The sequence below is a fragment of the Nomascus leucogenys genome, chromosome 7b (assembly GCF_006542625.1).
Source record: "Nomascus leucogenys isolate Asia chromosome 7b, Asia_NLE_v1, whole genome shotgun sequence".
NCBI lineage: Eukaryota > Metazoa > Chordata > Mammalia > Primates > Hylobatidae > Nomascus > Nomascus leucogenys.
In genome coordinates, this window is record NC_044387.1 from 10,179,075 (window position 1) to 10,198,000 (window position 18,926).

The following is an 18,926-nucleotide window of genomic DNA, read 5'->3' on the forward strand; positions in this document are numbered from 1 at the left end:
CTACATTCATGTCAGAAGAGGTGGGAAAATTCTTAGAACAGGAGCCATACTCATAGAAAATCAAGTTGCTATAAATAAAACTAACTGGCAATAAATGGATAAATGATTTATTGGGGGGACACTGATTAAATAATTTGGTTTGGAACCTTAACTTGCAACACTGCTAAGTTAACTCCTATGAATGTTGTAAATGAAACATGTCCAGGGTTGGGGACTGAGGGATCAGAGATGTTACATGAGCCATCCATTTCTTCACAGTGTCTCAGAGATCTGAACTCTTTTAAACACTTAAAGTTAGGTCACGGCACTGGATCTAATTGACAGCAGAGGTCCTCTGTCTGGTGTGAGACACCCCTTTCCCTATTAGTGCTTCTGCTTCTTTTCTTTTGGCCACTCGTATGGTAGGTAGAAACCAAGTTTGTGATGTTCAAGAGATGTACACACCTCTAAGCCACTAGTAATCAAGTGTTTTAAAAAGAAGTAACTAGGAAAAAAAAAAAAGGGAAAGCTCAAACTAACACAATCAAAATGTTTTTACAATAAATCTATGTAATGAGAGGTGACCAGCAAGCCCGTATCTATGCCAGAGTGTGGTAGAAGAGAAGAAGGCACTCTCACTGAATTTTATAAGTATACTGAAGTCACCTAACCTCGTAGTAGACATGGCTCTTGCCGAAGAATACCACGGAAAGAGCTCTTCTCTTCCATGACATCCTCACCATATCCTGTTCTTAGGTCACTGCCAACCAATAAAGCAAAGCTCCCAGCAAGCTGACAAAAAGAAGGGGGAGGTCTAGGGGAAAAGGGGAGGAGACAAAGGACAAGAGCAGAACAACAGGAACCCCTTTCTATTGGCCCAACACAAAGAGACTTTCCAAATCATTGCAGTTGTCACAATTACACACCTGGAGGAGTCAATGCACAGTAATGGAGGGCACACGACACAGGAAGGAACTTGGCATTCTACATTATTGAGACATAAGCATATTAACTTGCTTGACGTTTGTTTATTTATTTTAAATTCAGCCCACTGCCTTTGGGGCCTGTCCGGAACCACTCCAGTTTCCTCTATGGGCGAGTATCTTACATCTGTGGAGTGACTGGACCACACGCACACACATGTGCGTCCCCCTTGCTCAGGATGTCTGGGTGTATGTACGAAGGCACTAAAGCGGTTTTAGAGAAATTGCAGGCAGCAACCCCACCCACTCCCTTTACCTGTGGAGCTGGAGTTTCTTTCCCACTGGGAAGCTTAATGTTTAAAAGAAGCTGTGGTCTTGCTTGGGAATTCTGACCCCCGGCCCCAGGAGGGAATACAAAAGAAGTCAACATCACCAAAAACTGAAAGGAAACACTCCACATCTCCAGCTAAAGGATGGGGATAATTAAGCAGCAGATCTTCAAAACAGCAATTAAAACGAGCACAACAGTAGCTGGGAGCTAAAAAAGTAAAATCACTTGTTCCTTATTAGATTCTTCTATATTTTCTCCTCCTCCCAAAACAAATGGAGGTAAGACAGACATTCTTCATTAATAGGACAGTCCATAGATAATTTTCCTCTAGTAATGCCTATATTTAAAATTTGTTCCAAAAATTATTAACCTATATTTCCTAACTCTTTACATAGATTCTCAGCAATCCAACTGTACTATTTTACAGATTACTTTTTTTTTAAGCTGTTGTTTCTTCCTTCCTTCCTTTCTTTCGTTGCTGGGGTTGTGGGGACAGGGAGAAGGGTTCCTTTAAAAAAATAAAAATTACTAGGGGAGATTTCAGTTCAGTCTCAAATGGAAAGGAACAAAGTGATGGCATTCTCATCTATATACACCAAACACTCTCCCATTAAACTACACACAATTTCAAAAGAATCCATGATCGAGCTCTTACAAAGCTTAATCCTTCTCCCATATTTTTAAGATAATGAATTTACCTGTTGCTGCTAAATTGATAATTTTTAAAAAATATTTCTATGTGTTTTAAAATGTGTGATCCCCAGTATGACAATAATGTTTGGAGACTTTTTACATTTTTTTAAGTAAAAATTGTTTAAACTTTCTGAAGTTTCAGGAACTTGTAAAAGTCTATTAACAGGAAAGAAACAGCCATCTCTCTAGGATAAGATATGGTTAAATAAACCATCTTCAAAAAACTGGCTTCCTACCCTAGAATTCCTGAGAATGCTTGCAAATTTTAAAGCAGGAAAACAAATGTTAAAAACAGAAACAAAAAACACTGTTAAATGCTCCCAGAGTTAGTCTTCATCTAAAATATATATTTATATGTATATATATACGCACTTTTTGGTCTTTTTTTTTTTTAAAGTTTTTAGTTTTTTTCCCTTTAAGCTTATGATGGAAGAACATTTTAGCTTCTCATGTTTATTTTTACATATTTCAAATCCCTCATTATGTCTTGTAAACAAGAGGGGCTCTAGCACCCGGCTTTCACCGTAGTATCGTAAGGAACTCAACTAACCCATAGTGCAGGTCAAGGAACCAACAGGCGGGAGGAGAGAAGGGTGGGGCAGGACACAGCAGTGAACCAAGAGCGGCAGTGGACAGGGTCACCACTGGCTCACAGGAGCCTTGGGATATGCTCCTGGCCCAGGGACACTAAGATTTAGCCTTCTCTAGATGTCTGAATACAAGCTGCTCTTCACCTGGTGGTCACTGCACGACAGCACTTTGCTCCACACAGAGAGCGGTCAGTGGGGGCTGCTGGAAGGAGAGCTTTTGTATGGGGAACAGCAGTGGAAGGGGCACGGTGGTGATTCAAATTGGAGAGCAGGAAGAGGGCATGCTCAAGGCACCCAGCGGGGCCAAGTCAATGCTGCAGACGCCAAGTGTGACCACCTACCCACAGAGGGCTCATGTAGGCTTGTATATGTGAACACTCACTTGAGTCATGCCTGTCAATCTCTTTTGAGGCTAGGTTTTTAATCAACAGGGTAAGCCAGAAGGGCTACAGAATTTCCCATTCTTTGTCTCACAAAACCACTGAAATGCAAATAACTTGTTTTAGGCTTTTCCTATACACACCCACCCACCCACCTACACACAGACACAAGCTAAAAGTCAAATACATTAGGCATTGTTGTATTGTATCCTTCACTGAAGACGCTAAAGAAAGAAAAACTCCCTTGTCCTCAATAGCAGCAAGTTACAGAGGACAGTAGAGGTCTGCTCCCACCAAGGGTTGGAATGGGCAGGTATTTGCTGGTACAAAATGTCGGCACTTTATGTTAAACAGTATAATGCAGACTGGGATGTCCACACAAGTGCTAGAACATCACCGGCATCCATCCCCCACCCTATCTGGTTTTTCGCCCCCTTCAGGTCTGCTATAATTCTCTTCACAATAAGCAGTTTGATACATTTTGATTCCAACATAAGTACATACATGTTGGTGATAACTGTAGATTAAACGTTGCCCCCTGTTCGGCCCAGAGTACTACTACATTGATGCTTAAAAAAAAAAAAAAGTATTTAAATACCGAAATAAAAAAAGCAAAATTACAAGGTCGGGGGAAGAGGTCAAAAACCAAAAAAAGGTGCAATACTTAAAAGTCTTTGCTAAGTTATACCTGCCTAAGCAAAACCACATACACAGGAAAGACACAACACAGAGAAACGAAAGGAAACGCTTGAAGTACACACTGGTTTAAGAACATTCGTTAAGTAAACGTTTCTGTCAGTGATGGCCTGGTGCTGTAACGCGCCGTGGCCTGGCACAGGTAACGCTCGGCGAGAAAGGAGCAGAGGGAGTAGCTGCAGATGCTTTCAGGAGGCTGCTCACCACTTATTTTCTGTTTTCATAAAATGAAAAAGAGAACCAACCAATAAAAATATATAACTCAACTTCACCTAATTTTTTGAAGAATTTCTCAAATCTGATCATAAGGAAAGAGGGAACAAAGTTTTTCTGTTTTTGAGACATCACATAATGAAAAGCTATCTTCCATTCCCATTTCAAACCAACGAAAAGGCCTGCGTGAAATTTAACAGATACTCAGATGTGCCTGGTGGCCATTCACTTTAAAAAAAAAACAAAACAAAACAGAAATAAACACACAGCTGCTCCAAGAGGTACCTCCTGCTCTAGTTTTTTGGACTTGGCAGTGCTCCACTCTACTGCTAGGTCAAAAGAACAGCCAGAGAAACCCCATATTCAGGCTAAGTTGCAAATGGAAAGGAGCTCCCTGCTTTCATCATTAAAAAGCACTCTGTTCATCTTAATGCAGCCCAATGGAGTTGCTTTAGTAGCAGTGGCTCTCCGGGCCTGTGTGTTCTCATAGTTAAAAAAATAAAATAAAAAGCAGATGGGCCGGCCAGCCAGCCTGCGGACTGTCAGCGATGCAGCTTTCTGAGAAGTCAGGGTGGGGCAGGGGGAGAAGGGAAGAACACAGGCACACACACAGAGACAGAGAAGGATGCACGCGAATGCACATGAACACACGTGCACACACACACCAGAACGAGCATGCCTGGGCAGTTACATGTGCCAGAACACACTGGTATTTATCAACCAGCCAATCACAAATTTTTTCCTTTTTTTTTTTTTTAGGTTTTTTGTGTTTTTGTTTTTAAAGTGAGGCTCCGTCAAGTCTTCCCTCCCCCCTCCCCCAACAATTCTTTTGAATTTCCCTCCCTCCCAAACATGGTAGACCTAAGGACGGAAACACACCCAGTGCAAACAAAGTTAAAAAGCTATTTTTTTTCAGTATATATGTTTCTTAGCAACAACTTCCATATAACATGAAAAAAGTGAAAAACTAGAAACTAATTTTTTTAATTTTTTTGTGTTTAAATTTAAATGGTATGTGTACTTGCTTCACATTGTCTTTCTAGGTTGGCGTTCATGATTCAAGTATTTCAAGAGTGATATGTTCTCTTTTTGGATTCATATTCCAAACGAAAAAACTGAAGTTATAAGGGAGGCAACTATGTGCTCAGACAGTCTGTCAATGACCCACCTTTTTTTCTCTCCGTTTTCTTTTTTCCTTTTAAAAATGTATTTATTGCAAGTTGAAAAAAAAAACGAAAAGGTCAAGTTAGTGCTGCTGCTGTTCCAAAAAAGGTCACGAGGTCAGAGTTGAAAGTTCTAAGTTCAGATTGAATCCGACCCTCCTCCCAGAAGGTCACCAGGTAGTAAAGGAGCAGGGCTGCCCATCCTATGGGGATCTTCCACCGTTGGGACTCCCCATAAGCTAGAAGAATAGTTTGGGGGCCCCCACAACGAAGCGCCAGCAAGATCGGCCCCGCTGCTGCCACCAGCGCTGCTGCTCCACTGCCCGAGCCCAGTGGACCCACCAAAAAGATTCAGAGCAGGTCCCACGGGATCTGACTGGTTCTGGCCGGTCTCCAGCGACTGCCACCCCGCAGCTGGTGCACTTGGGGTTGCTGCAGGTGTAGGGGGCTGAGCTTGTGCCAGAAAGCGGCTGACTTCATCATCAGTGGCAAACTCAGCAAGGATGGTAGTGTTTCCCAACACACACCTGGAAGAAGGGAGGGAAAGAGAGCTATGGATCTCAGGAAAATCCTAAAGCACACAGAGGGAGTGACTGCCCAGTCCTTGACATTCAATGTGCAGTCCTCTGACTAGAAGCTGCCATATCCATGAATGCTTTTTAGAATGCAGAGTCCAAGCTCCACCCAAGGCCTCTGGGTCCAGAACTTGTATTTCAACCAGACCGCCAGGTAATTGAGAAGTAATGATGTAAACCAACAAGGCATCACCAAAGCTCAGGATAACCAAGGACTACTAGAGAATACTATATTCTGATATTTCTTGGTGTATGGAATTTATATATTCTAGACACTTAGCTATCAAGAAAAACGTGTGTGTCTGTGGGGGGCTAAGAGGGATGACTGAACTGGCAGAGGACTCTGATACTGTAATGGTAGATACCCGTTGTTATACATTTGTCCAAAACCATATACTGTACAAGGCCGAGAGTGAACTCTAATGTAAACTACAGACTTTTGGTGATAAGGAGGGGGTTCAGCAATCTTGACAAATGCACCACTCTGGTGGAGGATGTTGATAATGGTGGAGGCTATTCATGTGTGGCAGCAGGAGACATGACAGAAAACTTTGTATCTTCCTCTCAATTTGGCTGTGATCCTAAAACTGCTCCAAAACAAAATAAATAAAACCTTAGATAAAAAGGAAAGAAAAATATGGTCTCTCTCTTTCCCCATGTGAGTTATGAGGCAAAAGACCATACCCAAAACATCGAAGCAACCTGGCTTCAGCCCCCGGAAGTGCTGCTCTTTCTCAGGGGCTCCTCGCTGCCTGAGCCTCCTCATCCCTGGCTTGCAGTGTGTCCGCCTTTCTGTCATGGCATCTGCAGCCGGGGCAGTCAGGTCTTCTCCGTCCATCAGTTTGACAGTGGCAGGGAAGGGGATGGGCAAAGTCTGATCTAGCGCCATCTAATTTAAGCAAAGACTCTGCTACCCACCAAGACCACAATATTTCGTCATCTGCAAACAGGCTGGAGTAAGCAGCTAGATTCTATTATGAAAAACAGTGGCACTTCTATTAGCTGTTTTTTTTTTTTTTTTTTCTTTTTTGAGATGGAATCTTGCTCTGTCACCAGGCTGGGGTGCAGTGGCGTGATCTCGGCTCACTGCAACCTCCGCCTGCCAGGTTCAAGCGATTCCCCTGCCTCAGCCTTCCCAGTAGCTGGGACTACAGGCATGCGCCACCACGCCTGGCTGATTTTTTGTTTTAGTAGAGACAGAGTTTTACCATGTTGGCCAAGATGGTCTCCATCTCTTGACCTCGTGATCCGCCCGCCTCGGCCTCCCAAAGTGCTGGGATTACAGGCGTGGGCCACTGTGCCCGGCCCTAGCTTTGTTTTATGTTACTTAGAATTTACTCACTACTTCACAAATTATTTACATTTGGAATTCTGACGACTGGCCTCTGATATATACAGGACAATCCAAGCTTAGGTGGAAAAGACCTGGCACCTCCACACTCGAGACTTGCAGATGCACGTGTGACGGTGCCATTCTTCGTGTATGTTCTGGTGCATCTTTAATTCAGCAGCTGCCAGAATACTCACGGGTGCATCTTCATGCATGTTTGTCTATGTGGGTATAAGACCGAATACTCACATGTGCAGTGCAGTTTGGGCCTTGGCCGCCTCCTGTTTGGTGCTGTATCGGATCAGGGCAGTGCCCTGGGTTAGATTCAGATGGAATGTCAGCAGTGGGCCATGCTGCATGCAGATCGTTCTCAAGGTTGACCCATCAATCTAAGGAGTAATGACATTCATCAGATAAAGACTGGAGGTGGGGTGGAAAAGGTACATTTTAAGATACTCAAAGCACTGGCTGAGACCTAGTGTGCCCATTTTGCAAATAAAGTTTGCATAAATGCAGCTCAAAACAAAAGCATATGATTCAGCCTGTGGTCTGTTTTCTTTAAGAGATAAACAGGTGGGAGTGTTAATTTGTAGAGTCAAAAAAGGACAAAAATGAGATGGTATCCACGTAAGAATGTAAGTTAACATTCTTAGCATCACTGCTCATGTATTCCTCTGTAAAGAGAAAGACACAAACAAGAAAAGTACTACTAAACATCTGATTATTTAAAATGCTGTTGGCTGACCTGGTTCACAGCCTATTCTAACACTGTCTTACCCCTACTTTGCCCATCCCAAGGTTAGACTATTTCTGCCTACTTCTCTATGTCCTGTGCTGACATCAGGCATTTTGACCAAAGGCTGTACTCCTCACCCCAGTTAGACTTTCACCACTTAAGATCTTCAGCGATTAGGGACAATTTTCCTAACCTACGAGTTGGATGAACAAACTTATTCACTCTGATTAATTTATTTTGCATCAAGATCTTTTTATTTATTTATTTTTGAGACAGAGCCTTGCTCTGTTGCCCAGGCTGGAGTGCAGTGGCACGATCTCGACTCACTGCAACTTCCACCTCCCGGGTTCAAGCGATTCTCCTGCCTCAGCATCCTTAGTAGCTAGAATTACAGGCGCATGCCACCATTCCCAGCTAATTTTTGTATTTTTAATAGAGACGGGGTTTCACCATGTTGGCCAGGATGGTCTTGATCTCCTGACCTTGTGATCCACTTGCCTCAGCCTCCCAAAGTGCTGGGATTACAGGCGTGAGCCACCTCGCCTGTCCCATCAAGATCTTAAATAGGTATTTAAGATCAGTTCACCACTTCAGTTCATTTCTTTGGAAGATAAACAGATTACTATTGAATTGCTTAAAAAGCTGTACTACTGGTGGCAGTGGTAGACACCCTGCAGGATGAAAACAGCCGGCTTCTCTGCAGTTCTTTGCAGAAAATGATCAGAGAAATGCTCTTAGCATTGTTTTATAAGTAACAATAGACTACACAAGCATGTCGGCATATGCCGCAACAGACTTTTTAGAACAGATGCCCTCTAGATAAATTTTAGGTGATGAAAGAAAAATTATCCAGATAAAGTAGTCCCCTTTTATCTGAGGGGTACATCTTCCAAGGCCCCCCAGTGGAGGCCTGAAATCACCAACAGTACCGAACTCTTAGTATGTTTTTCCTATACGTACATACCTAAGACACAGTTTAATTTATAAATTAGGCACAGTAAGAGATTAAAATAGAAAAGTTGCCGGGTGCGGTGGCTCACGCCTATAATCCCAGCACTTTGGAAGGCCGAGGTGGGCAGATCACGAGGTCAGGAGATCGAGACCATCTTGACTAACATGGTGAAACCCATCTCTACTAAAAACACAAAAAAATTAGCCAGGCATGGTGGCCGGCACCTGTAGTCCCAGCTACTTGGAGGCTGAGACATGAGAACGGCGTGAACCCGGGAGGCGGAGCTTGCAGTGAGTGGAGATCGCACCACTGCACTCTAGTCTGGGCGACAGAACAAGACTCCGTCTCAAAAAAAAAAAAAAAAAAAAAAAGAAAAGAAAAGCTATAACAATACACTGTAAGTTATGTGAATGTGGTCTTTCTCTAAAAATATCTTAATATTTTTTGACTATGGTTTGACCAAGGGTAAGAAACCATGGATAAGGGGGTGACAACTGTATCAAGATTTGCTTTTTTTTAAATTTAGAGATGGGGGGGGGTCTCACTCTTCTGTCACCCAGGCTGGAGAGCAGGTGACTTGCTCTTAAAACCTTTTAAGCTATGATAGAGATTAGTCTGCTCTTAGGAAGCTTTGATTTTTAAAATTAATTCTAACCCAAACACGGCCACCCCCATATTCATTTTATATGGATATATGTGTATAATTAACATTTTTTTCTTTGAAACAGAGTCTTGCTCTGTTACCCAGGCTGGAGTGCAGTGGTGCATTCTCAGCTCACTGCGGCCTTCACCTCCGGGTTCAAGCGATTCTCCTGCCTTGGCCTCCCGACTGAGGTGGGACTACAGGCGCCCACCACCATACCCGGCTAATTTTTGTCTTTTTAGTAAAGACGGGGTTTCGCCATGTTGGCCAGGCTGGTCTGGAACTCCTGACCTCAGGTGATCCACCCGCCTCAGCCTCCCAAAAATGTTGGGATTATAGGCATGAGCCACTACATCTGGCCAGCATTTTTCGTAAGATAGAACAAATGAACAGCCGATTAGCCTGCCCAGGCTTCTTTCAAAACAGTGCATCTCTTACTGCTTCTCTCAATCTCATCATACCATAATCACCACATTGTGTGACAACTCTTAGAAAATAGGAGGTATACATAGTTTTGAGGATGGTCATACAAGATTCTTCCTATGTCAGTCAACTATTTGCTAAAGAAATAACTTGGAACTTTTTTTTTTCTCTGAGATGGAGTCTCGCTCTGTCGCCCAGGCTGGAGCGCAGTGGCGCAATCTCGGCTCACTCCAAGCTCCACCTCCCAGATTCACGCCATTCTCCTGCCACAGCCTCCCAAGTAGCTGGGACTACAGGCACTCACCACCACGCCCGGCTAATTTTTTGTATTTTTAGTAAAGACGGGGTTTCAACGTGTTAGCCAGGATGGTCTTGATCGCCTGACCTTGTGATCTGCCCACCTCGGCCTTCCAAAGTGCTAGGATTACAGGTGTGAGCCACCGCGCCCGGCCATAACTTGGAACTTTGAGCTGACTTGATTAGATACAGAGATTAAGAGCTGACCCACACCCTCCCTCATGTTAACTGTATTTAGGAAATTGTTTACCTCAATGTGCACCTTGAAATACGAGTTCTGTGATTTACTCCCTACAAATGGGCAAATGTATTTAGGAGATGTATTTCCCCACAGAGAATCATAGTATGTGTTAGCATATTAAAAGGCCTAGAATTCTCAAAGTGAAAAAATCTGCTTAGTTTTGTTTAACCAAGTATACACGTCAAACATATTAGGCCAGAGACCTAATTATATCGCATGACAACACTCTGGAAAATGTTGGCTTTACAAAGTGTGCCTGAATCCATGTATGAATTAAATGCCAGAGAATGCATTCTATGTGTCAAAAACGGGAGGCATAACTGACTCCTTTTAACAAGGTGTTGTAAAGGTTGTGATGGATTCAGTTTTGATGAGCCCATTTAACCTCATTCAAGTGCTCAACATAATGCTTCTGCAAATACCTCAGTTATCTAGCAACCAAGGTGAAAGGCAGAGTGGCCTGGTGCAAATGAAGCTCCTCCAATGGAAAACCACCTGGAGGATATGGTCTGATGAGAGCAAATTATAGTAATGCCATCTACGCGTGAAAAGGATAATAGACAGAGAGTTAAACACACCCATGTAGCTTTTTTTATTTTTTTAGATGGAGTCTCGCTCTGTCACCAGACTGGAGTGCAGTGGTGCAATCTCAGCTCACTGCAACCTCTGCCTCCTGGGTTCAAGTGATTCTCCTGCCTCAGCCTCCCAAGTAGCTGTGACTACAGGCGTGTGTCACCACGCCCAGCTAATTTGTGTATTTTCAGTAGAGATGGGGTTTCACCATGTTGGCCAGGATGGTCTCAATCTCTTGACCTCGTGATCCATCCACCTTGGCCTCCCAAAGTGCTGGGATTACAGGCGTGAGCCACTCCAACTGGCCCCATGTAGCATTTATAAACTATGAAGTCAAATGATCTCTTCCACTGGAGAGATGGATGGTTAATTATTTACAAAGCACAAAAATGGTTAGTATGTTTTAAGAGGGAGAAAATACTGAGGTTTTGTAACTAAATGATGCATGAGATCAATACTAAGAAACAAAGAACTTAGTTGAGAAGGGAAGACACTTTTAGGGATAGGGAAGTATAGGTTCAGGTCTTGTTGGAGAATTAACACAGAAACAGGTAGCTTTTGGGTGTCCTTAAAATACTCCCTTTTCCACTAGGTTCCAGATTCTAACATGCACATCTATATAGCAAATCGTGTCTACTACACAGAAATCACCAGAAAATACCACCATACTCTGTTTTTTTCTCTTTCTCTGCCCCATAAGATCTGCAGGAACCCACTCTCTAGTGGGTTTTACCTAGTTTTATTACACTAGCTTATAAAACTAGTTTTCACTTTTATAAACTGTATGTTACCATCATCTTGAAGGCAGGCATGAAGCCTAGTGGCCAGCATCAACCCCTCTCCAGAAGTAGGCTGTGAACCTTGGGTAGGGAGGGGACACCCACTCCTGTAGTCAAGACCTCTTTGCAGTGATCAGGAGATGAGCTTTCATATCTGCCAGCCTCCCACATCTATTTCCCTCTCTCTTTTTTGAGAAAGGGTCTTGCACTATTGCCCAACCTGGAGTGCAATGCAATGCAATCATGGCTCACTGCAGCCTTGACCTTATGGGCTCAAGTGATCCTCCCACCTCAGCCTCCTGAGCAGCTGTGTGCCACCATGCCTGGTTAATTTTTAATTTTTTGTAGAAACAGGGTCTCATTATATTGCTTGGACTGATTTCAGACTCCTGGCTTCAAGCAATCCTCTCGCCTTGGCCTCACAAGGTACTGTGATTACAGGTGTGAGACACCAACCCCCATCTTTCCCTCTCTTTTTTTTTTTTTTCGAGATGGAGTCTCACTCTGTCACCCAGGCTGGAGTGCACTGGCACAATCTTGGCTCACTGCAAGCTCCGCCTCCCCGGTTCATGCCATTCTCCTGCCTCAGCCTCCCGAGTAGCTGGGACCACAGGTGCCCACCACAATGCTCGGCTAATATTTTGTATTTTTAGTAGAGACGGGGTTTCACTGTGTTAGCCAGGATGGTCTCGATCTCCTGACCTCGTGATCCGCCTGCCTCGGCCTCCCAAAGTGCTGGGATTACAGGCATGAGCCACCGCGCCCAGCCTTTCCCTCTCTCTTAATACAATCAAGTCCTATCTAGAAAACCACGAGAAAGCATAATTACCTGTGGAGTGAGATTGTGAAGAACCAGCCAGTAACTAGGACGAACTGAGCCACCATCACTCCAGGTAGAGGCTATGAGCAACCAGAAAAATGGTTAGGAAGAGAAATAAAAGAAAAACAAGAAAAGCCACGAGGGAGAAAGATTTTCATGTAGCCCACATTTCTTCTCTGCTTTTATAAATTGTCTCTCTTTTCCACTGGACTCTGACCTTCTTTTTCTCTTCTACTGGTCCCCGACTCCTCTATGCCTGATTTGCAAGACAGTATTTTCCTCCCAGTGTTCTCACTCTGCCATTTTTAGTCACTCATTTTACTCCATCTGTCCCTTGGGAGTTCTTGGGTCCCTTTGCCTTATACTGACTGCGACTTTCACTCACTCAAGAGGTACCTCTTCCTCTACCAGAAGAAAAACCAGACAACTATGACTTCCTCTCTTGGGAAGACCTCTTGGTGTCTTCACCATCTGTGTTAACATAAGCCCCTTGTGGATGAACAATGGCGTTCCTTTAGGCAGATCCTCCTCACCCGAGGCGAGCCGTGAGTCCTGTGTCCCCCACCCCCTGACTGATCGGGGTGCTGTGCTGCTCCAGGGAGATGATGGTTTGGGGTTGGTCAGACCAGGAGGTGGGCGGGGCAGCGGTGTAGTGTTCCTGGAGGAAATATGGTTTTTCCACATCTTGTTGGAGAGATGAGTGGGGTTGTGTCCTATGGGATCTGGGGACCATGTTGATTTGTAATCAGGGAACTTTGCTGTAAGAAGAGAAAATTAAGGAAGGAATAAGGTTAGACGGTTCACTGTTGTTGACAAATACACGAGATTTATCTACATACACATAAATACATACACATTTATATTCTAAAAAGTAACAGTACACATTTTAAGCACAGCAATACAAAATAACACTGTTCTTAGAGCATAACGAACAGAAAATTTTCAGTGACTACTACTCTGAATTGATAGAATTATCATATGAATTAAAGATTTAATAAGATAACCAATTCTCTACTGCTTTCTTAGCTAAAAATGACTCGAAAAGGGGACACATTCAAGGAGAAAGTCTTCCTAAAGACATCAGCTTCTGGGTAACGGTGAGAATGTGAACACTAGCAGAATAAAGTATTCTATAATCATTGACTGAACGGAAAGTAATTAGTAAATTACACTTCTCTTGTGCCTTGATCCAGTCTATTAGATATTGATGTTCAAACAGATTCTTTAAAAACAATCAAGAAATATTCACTAAGGGCTTACTATGCATATGGCACTAAATCAGTGCTGTGAGGAATAGAAATAATTATCCCTAAGAACCTCAAGCTCAGATGAGAACACAGAACAGATAAGCAACAGAAGTGGTGACCCCAACATCATCACGTATGTTCAATACGCAAAGTGGATCAAGAATGCTGGGCTTGCAGCAAAGGCTTTATAAAAACAGCTCGTGAAGGATTTACATAAATGGATGGGCACAAAGAAACAGGAATGTGTAAACCAAGGTTCAACATAAACTCTCTGTGTATGGAATATGTTACCCCCCAATTTTGGTTGAACAGTTCACAGGGGCAGAGAGGTAAAGGAGGTTACAAAGATAGACTGGGGACTGATTAAGGTACTATCAGGAGTTTTTGCAACTGATTCAGCATGGAATGTTTAAACTACTGTGATAGTAAATAGAATGGAACAGAAGGAATGCATATTTGAAATATGATTGCAGAATAAATCACTAAGGAGAAATCATAACTGCCTGGATCCAGGGATTGAGAGAGGAAAGAGGAAGAAAATACTGAGGTTTTGTAACTAAATGATGCATGAGACCATTATTAAGAAACATAACTGAGTTGAGAAGGAAAGACACTTTTGGGGGTGGGGAAGTATAGGTTCAGTTTTAGACAAGTCTGAGGTGATTCTTGGACCATCTCTCAGATGAATTTTCAACTGTTGGAAAAAGACACATAGTTCAATCTGAGATATGGGCATTTATAGGTGTAAAAGAGTTGGGTAACCAGAATAAGTTTTTACATGTAAAAGAAATCCTACAAAAGTATAATGCAGGGTGGTGGTTCAAATCCCGGAATATTGAGATGTCTCCTTTACATACTTGCTCAGAACTGAGGCAAGTTATATCGGCTCTCAGAACCTCACTCAGTTTCTTTATCCACAAAACAGGGGTAACAACAGGACTTACTCATAGCCTTTGGTGAAGGTAAAACAAAAATTCACGTGGAAGGTTTAGCATGATGCCTGGCCTGCGGGATCATTCAGTGAGTGGTAGGTTATTGTTGCACTGCTGATACGACACAGAGGTGGGAAGGAGAAAAAGACAATGTGTAGCCCACTAGCCTGCAGCGTCTTCATAGGTGCACAAAGGTCTGCTTTATTTGCTTTTGCCTGGGCAAAGCACGTAAGTCATAATGACTTTAACAGCTTAAGGTCCGACTTGTGCAAACTGAAGGTGCCAATTACTAGTATGTCTACCAATCGGTAAGGCACTATGCTCAGTGAGTGACTTCAAAGCCTTTATTATATCCACTAACTTTTCCATTTCCTAATGTCTTTTAAAAAACCATGAGGAACTTACCAAATGACGGTAAAATGAATCAAGGTCCCTTTTTTTTTTTTTTTTCTTTGGCCATCTGCCCTTAGCCTTTGTCCATAAGTGGGAGGATTTTTAGAGAAAAGCCAGCTATTATTGGCTACCTTAGGAATAATAACCTGGCCTTAACAAGTTCTTCTCATGACCCTTGACTTCTTGACAGCCTTGTTAAAAGAGAAGCATGTGTGTCATTAGGACGTGACTCCAGCCCTCTGGATGTGCCAGCTCCCTGCAGTTATGTCACTACCAGCCTCATCCCAAAGCTGTATCTGGCTCATCCTTCCTGAGACTAGAAGTTCCTCAAAGACATAGCAAACAGAAAAGGTGTGCTTCCATCTACACTGACCTATGCTACTGAACTTCTGTAAGACTGTATCTTACGAAATACATGCCAGTTTCCTTTATAAAAGGGAACCCGACGAAAAAGTGCTAACCAAAGGGAAACAAAAAATTCACACTCATACCTGAAGTGCTATGAACGTTGGTAAAGGAGTTGTCAGAGGCACTGTAGGGCCAGGCACCAGGTGAAGGCAGCGAGGTGTTGAGGGAAGAATTAGACCCTTGGGTAACAAAGAACAAGAAGAAAATACTGAAGATAAATGTCAGTATAACCAGTGAAACCTTGGGAGTATTTTATTTAAACTTCAGTAGAATGGAGGACAAAATATGTCTAACAAATAAATGTGAAAAGCAATATTCTTACATTTTTTGGTTAAACTTTTAGGTACCAGCAAGTACAAATGAAGTCACAAACTGACCACTATGAAAATGCTGGGTGTTGAACATATAAGAGATGCTTTGCTCAAGTACCTGTGGTGTTATCCCGCAGCAGTTGGTGGTCAGTATCTACAATGGGAGATGTGGCTGTACCCCCCAGCACACTTCCTGGGGTGACATAGGGGTCAGATTCAGGGTCAATGTTTTGGATACCTTTCCATGGCACTCCTGGTTGGAATTCTGAGACAAGGAAAACAAATATTGGAGAAGGAAGGTTGTTAAAAAAAAATGATATAGTACTTTTTTAACATAAGAAATGGGTTGTGAAAGTATAAATACTGAATTTATTATCTCTTAGATTTTCATCACAAAATTAAGGAAAAAAAATCAACATGAACACACACTCTTGCCAACAGCACCTTTGTTTTATCACGCTGTCTGTGGCAGTCAACTGGAAGCCACAGTTCATCAGAGCCTGTCCCCAGTAACCTGATCCTCCTGCTCCCAGGAGACTTCAGGGCTGAAGGCAGGGAAAGCAGGAATAAGGACTCTGGTGTTCACAAGAATTATCCAAGCATCTAGGCCAAGAACCGGTGAAAATATGGGCTAGAGATCAGTGCTCTTTCTCATTTTCCTTACCAGATGTTGGCCGAAATGCAAAAAATGTAATACAAATGATACTGCTACATAGAATGTCCAGGGATAACCAGCAGGGATAATTTAGCTTAGCAAGAGAAAGCCTAGAATATACATGAGGGCTCGGAATTTTTTTATTGGTCAATTTACATCATTTAAAAATTTTAAAGCTATGTGACAGAATAAACTTTTATTTTCCAAATCGTGATGAGAAAGAGCAACATGTATTATATATGAACTATCTGCATTATACAATTCTACTTTGGCCGGGCATGGTGGCTCACGCCTGTAATCCCAGCACTTTGGGAGGCCGAGGCGGGCAGATCACCTGAGGTCAGGAGTTCGAGACCAGCCTGCCCAACATGGCGAAACCTTGTCTCTACTAAACATACAAAAAATTAGCCAGGCATGGTAGCAGGCAAGCAGGAGAATCGCTTGAACCTGGGAGGCGGAGCTTGCAGTGAACCAAGATCACACTACTGCACTCCAGCTTGGGTAATAAGAGCGAAACTCCCTTTCAAAAAAAAAAAAAATTCTACCTTAATAAAATGAAACTATACATATTCATGTCACAAATATGCATGCACAGAAAGAGGTCTAGGAGGATATATATTTATGGAATTAGATTTGAATTTTTGCTTTATTAAATGTTCTCATTTTTCTATCATGAGAATAGATTACTATATCCAACAAAAGAGAGGGACAGAAAGAAAAGAATTAACAAATAATCTCATTGTAATCGCTACTGCATACCTAGAAGCTAACTGGTAATAAATACTTGCCTAAGAACTAACAAATCAACTCAACAGACACTTCAAAAGAACCCATGTTACAATGCGTCCTATGCATGGGACGAATGCGAAGTCCCAGCTACAATGTCACTTATCCCCAGGTTCCCCACCTAATGAAAATTTTCTATCTTCCCACAGCACATGCCTTACTTCTAACAGACAATTATTGAATGAAAAAAATGAAAGCAAGTACCTTAGCAACATGAGTCACAAAAGCAATGTATCCCGAACCTGAAACTGACAATTACAAAACAAATGCTTTCCTGGAAAAGCATTTCCTGGACAATACCTGGAGGCCAACTGGCATTGCTGGATTTACTTCCGATTTTATTTGTTGGTGGAGATTTGGCAGGTAACCAGCTATCACCAGCAGGACCCGTATGGCCACCCAGTGTGTCACCAGGGATGATATCAAACTGGTTGTACGGTGACCCACCCCGGGTCTTACCAGGGGCCACTATAGCGCCTGAGAAAAGAGAGGAAATTAAATCATCCAGAATAACTCCTATGAATAGAACTTGTCTAGTTTTTATTCATTGGAATGCAAACAGTCTTCTGAAGCTGATGGGAGTATATACAAACAGCACTGGAATAAGAGGTTGCATTCAAGACTCAGCACATAATTACTAAGCAGCATGACCAACAAGTCATTTCGCCTCTCTGAGCCTCTCAGTTCCTCACTTAGGCACACAGGATCGTTCTCATGCTCGAATGTTCCTTTCAGTTTTAAAATTCAATAGTCTTATGAAATTAATGAAACGTTCACATCCTAGGAATCTGACCATTATTCCTAGTTTCTGTGCTAACGACTCAAGAGTGAGAAATGGGGAAAATTCTAACAATTTGTAGCACATAAGAAAGTTTTAACTAAATTTCTACTGATGCTACCCACCCAGGTTCTTAAGGGCTGGCTGATCAGGCTTAAATTAGCTGGAAGCAGCAGTGTAAACAGAGAGTCCATTGGAGGGAAAAGCATCTGCAATTGCTTTAAATTCCAACGCAATGAGATGGAATTCCCGCCTAGGGTCTTTGCCAGCACAAGACCAGCAATGAACTCTGCAGCTCTGGGATCCATGGCCTCACACATGAAGAACAGCAAATCCTTTGTAACTGGTTTCCTGAGAGCGCTTCAGTGGTTTTGTCGGTGCCCCCATCATGCATTTTATATGCTACGGGGCAGGAAAAGAATTAAAAGCTTAAAATTGCCTTGAACTAACAAAACATGCCCTTTGAATAAAATTTTGTGTCAGTGAGATACCAGTCTACTTATTTCTCAAATGAATTTTACATACTGTATTGGGTCACTTGATCTATTCTTAGGATGCTGCTTGTGAAGGGATAAAATTATTTCCAGGGTGATACAGCCTAATGGGAATATTATCAAAACTACCTCCATGCTCAGCTAAGAGGACATTTACTTTTCTGGAGCCACTGACAAATTTGGCTCAGAGGCACATTATGGTGAAGCAGTGGAAAGTGAAAAGCTCAATTACTTTGGGGATTGCTAAGGAAATGGGAAAACATGATCTATAAGCTCTAAAAAGGCAAGTAGAGATTTTGCCTTCAAGATATCCTGTCACATGCCATTTCATATTTATTTTCATGCACCTATCATGTCTTTGGGGACAAGGGGACCTGGTGAATTATCAGCCTAAGGAAGCACTGAAAGTGCCCAAAGCTATAGATGACAATGGGCTTAGATTATTCAGTCCACAAACAGATTTTACAATTTCAATAAATCATTTTTGACTTCATGCCATGAAACCAAACGATAATGCTTAGCGATGGCAGATAGAGAGCTCCACGTGGCTATTTCACCAGCCTCCTGGATGGGCTTATTAAAGAG

General features: G+C 42.5%; 1 protein-coding gene across 4 annotated transcripts in view; it reads right to left on the reverse strand.

Annotated features, from left to right (window-relative positions):
• Positions 1 to 384: 384 nt before the first annotated feature.
• Positions 385 to 18,926, reverse strand: part of TNRC6B (trinucleotide repeat containing adaptor 6B) — a 284,827-nt gene continuing 266,285 nt past the window's right edge. The window contains exons 20-26 of one of the 4 annotated variants that reach the window (XM_030815502.1): positions 17,370 to 17,546; positions 15,747 to 15,893; positions 15,401 to 15,496; positions 12,871 to 13,095; positions 12,347 to 12,417; positions 7,123 to 7,262; positions 385 to 5,495 (exon numbers count right to left, since the gene is read on the reverse strand). In XM_030815502.1, the coding sequence (XP_030671362.1) occupies positions 5,108 to 5,495; positions 7,123 to 7,262; positions 12,347 to 12,417; positions 12,871 to 13,095; positions 15,401 to 15,496; positions 15,747 to 15,893; positions 17,370 to 17,546 (1,244 nt within the window). In that variant the 3' untranslated portion in view covers positions 385 to 5,107. The remainder of the gene's footprint in view (positions 5,496 to 7,122; positions 7,263 to 12,346; positions 12,418 to 12,870; positions 13,096 to 15,400; positions 15,497 to 15,746; positions 15,894 to 17,369; positions 17,547 to 18,926) is intronic. The other 3 variants (XM_030815503.1, XM_030815505.1, XM_030815504.1) reach the window with 3 other exon arrangements.